Source organism: Pithys albifrons, chromosome Z (assembly GCF_047495875.1).
Source record: "Pithys albifrons albifrons isolate INPA30051 chromosome Z, PitAlb_v1, whole genome shotgun sequence".
NCBI classification, from domain to species: Eukaryota; Metazoa; Chordata; class Aves; order Passeriformes; family Thamnophilidae; genus Pithys; species Pithys albifrons.
Window position 1 is genome coordinate 50080502 of NC_092497.1, and position 12197 is coordinate 50092698.

General features: G+C 37.9%; 1 protein-coding gene across 1 annotated transcript in view; it reads left to right on the forward strand.

Annotated features, from left to right (window-relative positions):
• The window catches only part of GAK (cyclin G associated kinase), a 74823-nt gene that overhangs the window by 9235 nt on the left and 53391 nt on the right, over positions 1 to 12197 (forward strand). Inside the window, exons 2-6 of the mRNA XM_071579871.1 lie at positions 3153 to 3214; positions 5213 to 5272; positions 7070 to 7184; positions 7623 to 7765; positions 11531 to 11656. Of these exons, the coding sequence (XP_071435972.1) occupies positions 3153 to 3214; positions 5213 to 5272; positions 7070 to 7184; positions 7623 to 7765; positions 11531 to 11656 (506 nt within the window). The remainder of the gene's footprint in view (positions 1 to 3152; positions 3215 to 5212; positions 5273 to 7069; positions 7185 to 7622; positions 7766 to 11530; positions 11657 to 12197) is intronic.

A 12197-nucleotide genomic window follows, 5' to 3' on the forward strand; every position in this document is an offset into this window, starting at 1 on the left:
ATTCCAGGGAATATCAGTTGTACTTCACTGAAAATTAAGTAGCTGTGCTTTAACTGAATCAGAGAATGTATTAACTTATATTCATACCAAGAGTTTGTAAAGTTTAAATGGCTAGCATTGCACAAAGTGGTACAATGTTCATTTGCGCTTCTAAGCCAGAATTAACATTTGTGTTTTTTAGTGAGTATTGAAACTTAAGTACCAGTGTCTGTTTTGAAGTAGTTACAAAGCTGAGTATAAAATTCTGGATTTCTAGCTAGCAATAGAGAGGACTAAAATTAAGTTTTTTATTAGAAATGAGGTTAATTTAAATGCAAAAGGAGTAATTTAATCTTCAGAAGCCCTTCTAAGGTGGTTGTAACATTGTGATTCTCAGTGTTAAACCCCAGACTTCTCAATCAAAAAGTGAACTTGAATTGTTTTCATAAATGTGACTGAGTTTTAGGCATGAATTTCAAGATTATATTCTAATTGAAAGAGAAAATTTTGGGGCATCTATGATTGTGTCCAGAGTTCTCTGACAATTGTATGATGCTCAGCAGTTTTCACGAAAATTTGAAATACTATTTTTTGAGGAATTCTTCAATGTTTTTAGCCAAGTAAACTAATTCCTCATTTTACTCCTTCATACTTAGCATCAACAGAATTAAGCTTAGTGATACTGTGCAACTTAATCTATATTATAAGCATTTCCTACACTGAAGGAAGAGCTTTTGCAAAAGTTTATGGCACCAGGGGAAGTTGTGAGAAAGGTAGCAGTGTTTCCAAGAATCCGGTTGATTGTTAAACAGAGATGCTTAAAAATGGCAGACTGAATAGATTTTATGAGTTATTTCTGATTCATAGGAGCTTTCACCTGTGTTATTTCCAAGAGGACATCTGATGCATTTGTATGAACCATGGTTATGTTTTAAGGTGCCTGTGTGTAGCTCTGTAGATGTTTGTGGGGGTACTAGGAAGGTGTGTGTTTGAAATGCAGAGTAGACTTGCCTTGTTCCAGCCCTTGTAAAACCCTTGGCAGTGTGCACAGATGAACTGAGCTAGCAGAATAACTGTTCTGGGGTTCCTCTGTCACCATTTTGCTCTTGAGTGCATTCCAGAAAACCAACTGTGAAGTACTTTTGTGTGCGAGAAATTTGTGCTGACCTGAAGCCCCTGATTTTGTAAATTGAAGCATATATTTAAGATGCAGCTTGCAGGGTTGTTAGAATAAAATCATTGAAATATTTATCAATATGAATTTAAAGACTTCTTCTGTAAGCCTAGCAGTACTTTGACTGTGTAGAAGGTCTGTGGGATCTGTGTAGAACAAAAACATGCAGGCAGTAGCTCTGTGTTGGACGCTGGTGTGGGGTCTTGAACTCACTGCGACAGCAAACTCTGAAACCTGGGCAATGCCTTTGGGTGGGATAAGGAGTTGGTTGGGAAGACTAGTCAAAACCCATGGTTTCCTGGCAGTGGAAGGATGACGCACAGATTCTCTTGCTTGTTTCACCAGCTATATTAAATCTGTAAGCAGTAGCTGTAACTGGTCAGAGCTGTCCAGAACCATGTTTTTCTTGCATATATTCTCAGTCAGAGAGGAGCAAAAGTGTCCTCAGGTTATATTCTGATGTCTGTAATGGTGGGCTGCATTATTTTTCCAGCCCCTATCCCATCCATGCCCAAAATGGTGGTTGGAATTGCTGATCAGAACATTTGGACTAGGGGCTTTAGAAAAGTTAAGGGAATGTGGGGAGTACCAAACAGAGTGTTGCAGGATGAACCAAGGTGTAAACGGGTTAGGAGAATGCATGTGTAGGTAACGTGTGGTGGCACTGCACTGCAGCACCAAAGCCAAGGCAATAACCAGGAGCCTGTCACTTGTTTGTTTCATGTTGTTGATGCTACTGGCAAATAAAGATGATGTGTGGGCAGAACCATTCAGGAATCCTAGAGAACCCTGTGATGGTTAATGGCCATAAAAAACTTTTGTGAGTACTTCTTGAAAAGCTTTGTATTTGGTTAAGTTGAACAAAACAAATATTGTGTTCACTTCAGCCTCATGTTAGTATTTCTCATCTACAGAGAAGGTATTGGGTGCTAATGTGACTGTACTGATTTGGATTCTGCATCTTTTTGAAAGGAGTGCCTTGTCATCTTGTTTCTTCTCTGTAGTGGCTCATAGTCAATACTATTCTTTTTTGACTGGTAAAATTCCATAGTTCTCTTGGCACCTTCTGTGCTTATTCTCCAAATGTTTGCCAAAAAGAGAATATTTCTGTGTAGTTCAGTGAAAAGAGACTTTGTACTAGAGGAGTAGAAAGGCTAATAACTCGAGTTTTTTGCTTTGGCTTTTGTTCTGTTAAATATACTCTCCTATAGACAGCAGATGTGCAGCCACACTGTTGGTGTCACCACAAGGATGATGGTCCCAGAAGTGGAAATGATATACCAGGAACTAGAAGATGGATTAGATTTGCATAAATGTTCTTTTGATACAGTTTTATTAACACAGGTGGCTGATGAGAACTTAGCAGACCTGTAACTTTATCTCCATTTGTGCTGTGTTCTTAAGTAAAGTAGAAGTGTTCAAGAAAATACATATTTTACAAAAGGAACTTGAAATAAAATAATACTGTATGGAATAACACATTGCAAGTTAGTAATAACATCAACCTCATTGGAAATGTGTACTTCAGTGCTTGAAAACACTTTCTGCTTTTAATATGAAGCTGGAGCATGACAATTATCTTAAAAACAGGAGGTGTTAACATTTTATCTCCCTTGGTTATGGCTATTTTTTTATAGGAAGCCAAACAGTGTAATACCAAGAAGTTTAATTGAAGTCATCAGGTAATTCTGGCTTGTGTCTTGGTTTTATAAGGACTCTTTAAAAACATTTCTTTATAGGAAATCCACATATGCAGTCTTAAAAATATGCAGGAAACTAACAAAGGCAGTGTGCTGTTGGCACATGTAAAAGAAAGGAATAAAATATTTTAAATCTTGTATGTAGGTAACCAGCACTTTTTGCAAGCCACTGAAAAATATGGATGCTTGTGACAATCAGAAAAGCACATAAATTCATGTATTAATTCTGTTAGACTAAAAAAGAGTAATATACCTGAATATTGAAATTAAAATTGATGTAATGTATTTTCTTTTTGTAGGAGGTTTTGCTTTTGTCTATGAAGCTCAAGATCTTGGAAGTGGCAAAGATTATGCTTTAAAGGTAACATTAATTTGTTTCACTGCAGGTTTATAAATTCTGTGCTTTAGCTTGACACTTTAACATGACAAGTAATCCTTGCTGTATGCCACTGAACAAGGAATTTGGAAACATTCAGACTAGTTGTGATCTTTGTAACACACTGTTTAGAATGGGCATTTCTGTTAGGACCCTGCACTTTACACTTAGACAGCAAGCATTGGGAATTGGTCTCTTAGGTGCTCTATTAGGGTGGATTCTAAGGTTGCCAGAAAGTGAAACAGACATGCTGCTGAAAGATTAACAAACAGGTTTTTTATTTACCAGAGATTGTTAAGTGACAGGAGTTTTATGGTGGAAAAGGAGGGGGAAGCAAAAGGAAGGAAAAACCCCCGAAAAGCAATAAACCCAGGCGTGCAAACACGCCCCACTCCCCAAGGGGCTGGCTGGGACTAATGTCTTACCGACCCACTATCCAACTCTCTGCAGTAACAGGTTCTTCCTCGTGGCAAGCAAGCCAAAGTCTCCCGGAGATGTCTGCCCCAGGTGGGGGGAATGAGGCCTTCCTCCCCGCCCAGGGAGAAGTCACAGACCTGGCTGCTTTTACTTGCTGCTTCTTTTCTTCTCTCCTTCTTTCCCTTTAGCTTCTCCCCCAACAGCTCTCTCCTCCCCAGGCAGTCCAACCAATAGAAGAGACTCAAGTAACTTTAGTTTATGCAACGTTTCTCTTCAAGGACAAAACTTTTACTTTATCAGCTTTTGTTCCCTAGAACTTGGCACGAAAAGGATAGATCCTTTTTTCCACTGGTGGCAGATGGCAAAAACACAGATCAAAAAATGTCCACAATTCTAATTCCCAATACAGGTGCTACTGCTGTTTGTGTCTTCATTTGGTCTAGAAATTCGTGACCTTGTCCCAAATATTTTGTTGCATGAGTAAAAAGAATATTTCCTAGTTACCTGGAGGGGAGTGCAGGAATATTTTTCACTCCTCAGAAGCAGATTACTTTCAGACTCCGTTTTCTTAGTACTAAAAGTAGTGCTCCACACTTTGGCTCATTAATGAAACACTCAGCCTGGTACTTTTTGGAGACACTTCTCTGGATTCTCACTTTCTAAAGGCATGTAATAAGCAGCTCTAAACAGCTGAAATATTATGGAAAGGAGAATAAAGGAAACCATTTACATAATCATATTTTGTTGAAAATAAAACATGTTTACCACAAAATAGCCTTGTTTCTGGAGTAGGGATATTCTGTGGCTGTATCAGTACACAGACCTCTCTTGGACAGAAAGCAAAAAAGATAATAGTATGAGGGGTGGGAGAAGTAGTATGGCATTATACTGTAATTACTTGTTGTTTTGTTCCATTTCATACCACATCCTACAACAAATGCATATGCAATATATGTTCAAAATGTCCTACCAAAGTAGCCCCATTTAAAAATAACAGATAAAAGGTGAACCATTACTGTACTTGCTCTGTGCTGTAAAACTTGCACTTCCTGTACTAAATACCCAAGCTGATTATGGTCAAATGTTGACTCCAAATCCAAGTGATATTGGTAACAGTAATGCTTGACTTTACTGCTCATTACTCAAGAACCATTGAAAAAGCTGGGCCAGATAATTTGGAGGAATTTTGCTTCAAGAGGGTTGAAGGTTATTACCGAAGATTTCAGGTAGAGGATGAATCTTTCTTTGTTAGTCCAGAATGCTGTAGCCAGAAGATTTTAGTGTTTCTTACAACAGAGAACTGTCAGAGCAGTTACTTTTAAGACTGTCAAAAGTTAAAATGGCTCAATTATCACTAAACCTGAATAGTCCAGGTATCTGAAAATTTGAGTGTTTTTTGTGGCACAATGTCAAAGTGTACGGTAAGCTGGCTTTGTTTACTGCCCCATCACAGTTCCTTAGGTTTTTGAATACAGCTTATCCTTTGTATTCTGTGAAAAAAATCTATGCATGTTACTCTGTAAGTTTTAGTAACTGTGTCTTCTCAATTATTCTGTTTTTTGACAGCGATTGTTGTCTAATGAAGAAGAAAAGAACAAAGCCATCATTCAGGAAGTTTGTTTTATGGTATCCTTTTCTGTAACATATGAATTGCCTAATATCAAACATTTCAGAGGGAAAAAAGGGACTCCTGTGCAGATTCTGTTTTTTCCATGCCATACACTGCCTGGGCAGAGTGACATTCTGGAGTCTAGGTTCATGTTTTTTTATGAATATGGTACCAACATCCAGCAAGGGAAGTTCTTCAAAAATTAGTGCAATATAATGTGTGCAGAGAGCTTCTGTAGCTAGTGTGGACTTTGCCTTTTACTTCTAGCAGGAACTGAAATTACTTCTTGGGCTTTCTTGCAGTTCTGCAAATGTGTTCAACAGACCTTTTGACTATTCTGATGATACTGAAATAGAATTCCATCACTTGCACTGGATTTATTGCTCTTTGCTTTTAGTCTAAATGTTTATTAATTTCTGCTTTGGATGCATCTGGCTTTAATGGTGAAATTTAAGGAAGAAATTTCAGTAGGCTACATCAGAAACAAGAAGCAGACATTTCTCAGTATCATTGTTGTCCATTTCATCTTCAGTGGTGTTAGATAGTAGGGTGTAATGTAATGCCAGAGTGTTTTCAATCCTCGTCTTTAGTAAATTCAGTATGTGCTTCCCAGCATGTCCTATTAAACCTTCAGTTTGTTTCAACAGTCAGTGAGTAGCTGTGATATGCTTGTATGTTCCCCTTTGAGTATTCTGCTTCATTTTAAATTGCCAGGCAAAACCACCAATCTTAATTTAAGCTTCTCAAACATTTCTTTTTGTAATTGCTGATAACATTCAGCAAAATCATACCTAAACACCATTTACTAGAAGTGTGTGTGCAAGAACGGACTACCATAGCAATATACATTTTCTGACTATTCTGACTTCATCTTGCCAAAAGTAAAGAAAAGAATGTTCTTTGGATGTTTTTCACAGGTCACAATCATTCAAATGTATGTACAGTATGAACAAGGATAAATTGTTGCTAACTTTGCAAGATAAAACTGTGAAATGGAAATAATTCCTTCAGCTCTGAGTAGGAAGTTGTGAAGAAATGCAAATGATCAGAGTTATTCTAATGTGGTGGATCCAACTTGCCCTTTTTTAATAGCGTTGTTGTACTTACATCTTTGCTTTTTTCTCTTCAGACTTGGTGAATGCATCTTGTAAATCATGTGTATTTGTCTCATAGGTGTGAGTCTCATTGTGTGACTGGGGTGATACACAGACACAAATGCAATGTAAGTCCTGTGATCAGGGACTGAGACCACTTAAATTGTACTTGCCTTTACATAGTTCAAAAGTGATACCTTGAGTTTTTGAACTGGAAATGAAACATGATGATGGTTTTAGCATACAGAATTATTACTAATGATGAGAGGATAAGTTTCTTGCTCTTTAGACCACTATTTGTTTTGGATTTTTAGTTACTTAAAATTGAAACATAGCATACTTAATACTTGTTTTGGAAGGATAGATGAGGAGGCAATAGCCTTTTCTTCTTGGTCAGCTGTCTGGAGAAGCAGCTGACAGTTAGGTTTCTTTGCTACTTCTCTAATGTTTTGCTGTCATTATCAAGGTCTAAAAGAAGTAACTAGACCTGTTATGAAGTCCACTTTGCTCAGAACCTTAATGACAAGAATTATTTCATTTTGACTTTTTATTAGCTCAGGTGGCTTTCTGAGATTTTTTACAGGATTTTGTGCTTTGCTTAGTATATTAATTGCAGCTGTTATCCTTTCTGTGGCTTTAAGCTAACATTTCAAGTGAACTGCTGGATGCAGTAGTATCAATAAATTTGACAGTCATCTTCCTTGAACATGTTATCTGCAGAAAAAACTTTCAGGTCATCCCAACATTGTCCAGTTCTGCTCTGCAGCATCTATAGGAAAAGAAGAATCAGACACAGGCCAGGGAGAGTTTCTTCTGCTTACAGAGCTGTGTAAAGGTAAATTTTATTTCTTTTCTCAGCAATGCACCTTGCTTCTGACAGCTGTTTTGCTCAGGTTGCTTTATAGCTTTGCAGCTTTGAAAGCCTCTTGAAGCATGGTTCAGTGGAGCTAGAGTTCAACCTTATCTTTTATAGGATGAAGATCATGTTCTTTTTTTAGGCTACATTTCGACCTTGTCTTAAATATGAGGTAATTATTAAGTTTTTTGTGTTTGAGACTGGTCAGAGAAATTGAAGAGTCGGAATAGTTCCTTAGAGCACTATTTCTTTTGTCACGGCAGTCAGTGTGGATTTTCCGTTTTCAAAATATCTATTTAATGCAGCTCAAGACTGTAAGTCTTTCTTGACAAGAGGATTGCATGTATATTCATGCCAAGCTTTCAGAATTTGCAGTATTCTCTGTGTGTTTATGTGAGTTTCTCTGATATCCTGCAGGACAGCTGGTGGAATTCTTAAAGAAAGTAGAATCCAAAGGACCCATCTCCTGTGACACAGTGTTGAAGATCTTTTACCAGACCTGCAGAGCAGTGCAGCATATGCATAAGCAGAAGCCTCCTATTATCCATAGAGATTTAAAGGTGTGTTAAAATATTTAAATAAAGGCTGAACTTTTAAACAGTAAAGTAGCATGTTGGGCTGGATCTGTGTTAGTCTCCTGATCCAATACGGTGGACCTTCTTGAGCACAGTGCTTATATGTATTGCCTCATCATTGCTGCTGAGTGTCAGTGAAGGTCATCTTTAAACAACACCTTTTCCTTATGCTTGTGGTTAGGACTGCTTGTACTCTATCTGAACGAGCTGACAGAAAAGTATTATGTCATGGTTTGCTGATAAAAAACCAGTTGCAAGTTCTGAATTGCAGCTCTAGGATGAGCAGAAGTCTAAATAGAAAAGGTAAAGCTTTTGAGGAGAAGAATGTTGTATTACCTGTGAAAGATTATCTTGCATTTGAGAATGTATAGTAAGCTGTAGTTTTAGAACTAATAACTGGCATTGCATTTTAGTTCTTGCTTTTAATTTGAATTTTAAAATTTCGTAGGCATAATCCATGTTAGATTTGGTGTATTAGTTTTTTTGTTCTGGTTAGCCTTTACCAAGATACTGTAGCATTGTGGTATAGAAAGTGCTATCCCCATTGAAGCTTTGGAGATTGGAAAGAACTTCGTCAGAGTTTGAATTTTGTATTTTTTGAAGGCCGGGGTTCACCTTATTATGTTCAGTATACTTTAGATGAAGAAGCCCTAATAGCCAGTGAGATTTTGCTATATTACAAATATTTTCTATTGAACTTTTGTAAACATAAGCAAAATAAGAGAAAGAAGAGTCTTACTCCTGAAACAGGAATTTTACAGGTATGTCTGTTTCCAGCTTGATGTGATTTCAGCTGAATATAAAAATAAAAGCAAAAATGTTTCCTCCCTAAGTAAGCGTGTACTTGATTACTTTAGCGAAAGGAAAATGAAACCACTTTTTTGGAGTAAGTGTGTGTTATGTGCTTTCAGTACTGCTGGAAGGTTTGTTAGGCACTAGTATTGTCCATTAACTTGAACATAGTTTTTTATGGTAGAGCAGTCCTTTTTTTCTGTCTTTTTTCTTAGTACCATTGAATAGAGTTCTAGATCATGTCAAAAACATGTAAACCAAGTCTGGATAGAAATTTCTTGATGTTACTTTCTAGAATAAAATCTTGAATTGTTCACTGAGATTTCTACATACCAGCCCCTAGCTTGTGCATCTCTTTTCTGAAAAAAGGGTAAAAAAACTAATTACAGGTAAATGTACAATTTCTTACATAGCCAGCTCCATAGAGGTTGAGCTGATACTGTATTTCAAGGACTGTTTTTTCTTCTCAAGTCAGGTAAGTTCCTGGCAGAGATAAAATGTGGAAAAAGGCAGGAATTTGAAATAGTTGGTTTCATGTTACAGTGCTTGCAAAGCAAGATGATAGTTGTGTGACAGTAGGCAGAGGTCCTACTGCAGTAAGGAGTCAAATAGAGATCATTTAAGTGTGCTATCCTTTCTAGAAGGCTGAACTAAGACCAGGAGATAGAAAATGATAGGTCAAAGTTTTGAGGCAACTTCAAATGTGTACCTTATGGGGAGGTGAGTGGAAGGGTGGAGTTCTAAGTTTTTTCTCAGTTATTTTGCCTAAAAGTATAAGGTTTCATGAACTTCTACCGTGCAGCTTTGTGCTGGTTTAAAGGTAAACCGGCAGAAGAAGTGAACCCAACACAAAAGAGATTATAAGGCAGAGTTACAGTTTACTAAACATATTACAATAAGTGCAGTGATACAAAGAGAAATTGGTTTTAACCCACAAAACCCAGAAGTATAACCCAGCACCCTGGGGCACGAACAGAATGGTGTTCGTTGGCCCCTGTGTAGAGACTCCCCTCCACGTGGTTCCTCTGAGTCCAAAGTAAAAGGAAGGAAAAAACCTGTTGGTGCAGATGAAGGTTGCAGTCTGGTTGAGAGTGGTGGTCACAGTCCTGTCGAGCTTCTGGTCCTCCTCTGGATCTGACAAGTGGTACCAGAAGTCCCCAACCCCCAAGATTATATACCCTCACGTTCAGGTGGGAATGCCCAGTACATCCCCCAGGGAGGGGAGTTCCACAATGGGTGATCTGACTCTGTAAGTCATGGGATATTTTTGGAATCATTGATGGCCCATTAGCAGACATGACCCCTCAGGCTGGGTGTGAAGGTGCTAAGGGAGGGAAGTTATCACAGCTCTTATCTCACAGGCTTCTTTAACACCCGTCTTGCAGCCTGAGGGTCAGGTGTGCCCTGGGCAGCTGCTGCAAATGGTCCGTTGTTAACAGTTCATGGGAACTGAATAGAGAGTTTAGAATATACAGCTTTTGTCACACCCACACAGTGATAAACTGCTCTCAGCTGCTGAACTAGGACAAACCTAAAAAGAAGTTTACCATTGTGTAGTGGTGGCTGTTTCTGTCTTTCTTGGGTTTCTCTTCTCACGCTTGTCAGTGTGGTCCATTCTTTTTTCCTGAGATCTTTAGGCAAAACTTGCACTTAGAATGTGTGTGTTCAGCACTGAAAGAACCCAGCTAGTTACTGAGCCATAAAGCTTCAAAGCTAGTTGTTGGGTGATTTGTAAAATATTAGTGCTTCTCTCATATTTTAATTGTCTGAATTTCATCTTTTCAGGATTTGTCATGCACTGCACAACTGGACTGCAAAACACTGGTTGTAGAGCCTGTTAAAATCTCAATAATCAGCTGCAATGCTTTGCATTATTAGCAGCCTTTATCAAAGCACAAAACCCAGGTCAAATCTGCACAGACATTTGATCTCTAGTCTTACTGTGAACTTTTTTATTGTATAAATGTAATTTGATGTTGAATGCCCACCCTTCTTCTTGTACATGGAGATGAACAAAGGTTATCCACCAGAGAAGGGAACTCAGATTGCTCATTGAGATTGATACTCTAACCAGATCATTAACGGCACTTTTGTCTACCTGCAGGGTAGTCAAAATTTGTTTTATGGTGGAAGAAGTTGGAAGGGGCATGTGTAAGGAGAGCTAGTAGTATATTCTGTAAACTGAGGTTTTGCAGAATTTAGTCCAGAGATGGTGTGACTTCAGAGGGAAAGGCAAGACAAATCTTGTTATCTGAAGTGTGGTGTTGTAATGTTACAGTATGCTTCTTAATTTTTACACCTTTTCCTAACTTCCTACAAATTAAATTTTTCATCATTTTTGTCATCATAACTCCACAGTATCTATGCTGAATACTTTTATTCTATCCTTAAGTTTTTTCCACATTTCACAGTACAAGAAGGTTGGAATTTGTGAAGCAGAAAAAGGCAGGGATGATGATGAACTATTCAGGCAGCACATGATCCTCAGACAGCTGTTTTCTGTCTCTGCACAGGGTCATGGCTACCTCTTTCTGAGTGTTTCCTAGCAGTCTGTTTCTCTACTAGTACCTTCCTGTTTCTCATCTACAGCAGTCCTAATCTCCACTCCACTGCAGTTAAGCTAACAGTGTTCAGTTTTAGGCATGAAAATGTTTGGATTCCAAGACACCGCTTCTACAAATACTCCTCTGAAAAACTGGCCTTTTCTTAGGCTTTAATGAAATTATTTTTTGACCCAGGGTTTATTTCTTGCTCTCTTGGATGTTTTCTTCTCATGGTGTTTGATGCTTCCTTTTGAAATTTGGCTATATTTCTATGAAACTATAGTACTGTCTGAAATCTGTGCTCCTGTAAACAACATTTTGGTCTATCGTGAGTAGCTTTTATTTATACGCACAAGTAAGCTGATGTTTAAAAGTAGAAGACATCTTCAATCTATTATTTTTTCTCTTTTCAAAGGTGGAAAACTTGCTTATTAGTAACCAAGGGACAATTAAACTTTGTGACTTCGGTAGTGCTACAACTGTAGCTTACTATCCTGACTACACCTGGTCTGCACAAAAGAGATCACTGGTGGAAGAAGAGGTGAGACTATTTTACTGTGATTAATCTTAGTATCATCTGTGTATTCATTTAACTGTTACTGTTAATCTAATACTGATTCATGGGACATCTAAACTGAAGATTGTTTCAGTTATAGTATTATTTATAAAGTTTTGAGTTTGTATTTGGCTTGCCAGAGTTGAAACACTCTGCAGTTACAATCACAGCTTGTGTTTTGTAGCTGTAGATACAACCACTGCTTCAACATAGTCAGGGTCCATTCTGCAATCTGGTGTGAAGATAAATGATTACTAAACTTCTAATTACACTCTTGACTAAAAGTCAGAAAGTGGTTATGCCAGAGTGAGTCCCTTCTTCCCATCTGTTTTTCTCAGCTGAATGATATATAAAGAAATGGCAAGTCAGCTTAGCAGAATATGAATAGGCAGCCTTGCTTCAAAGACTACATGGCCATGTCTACCATGTGATGTGCTTTTGCAAAGTACATTTGTTCTTAGTTTACAGTTGAGAGTAATGCTGGTGAAGCTAGTGTAATACATCAACAGAAATACAGTGACACTTA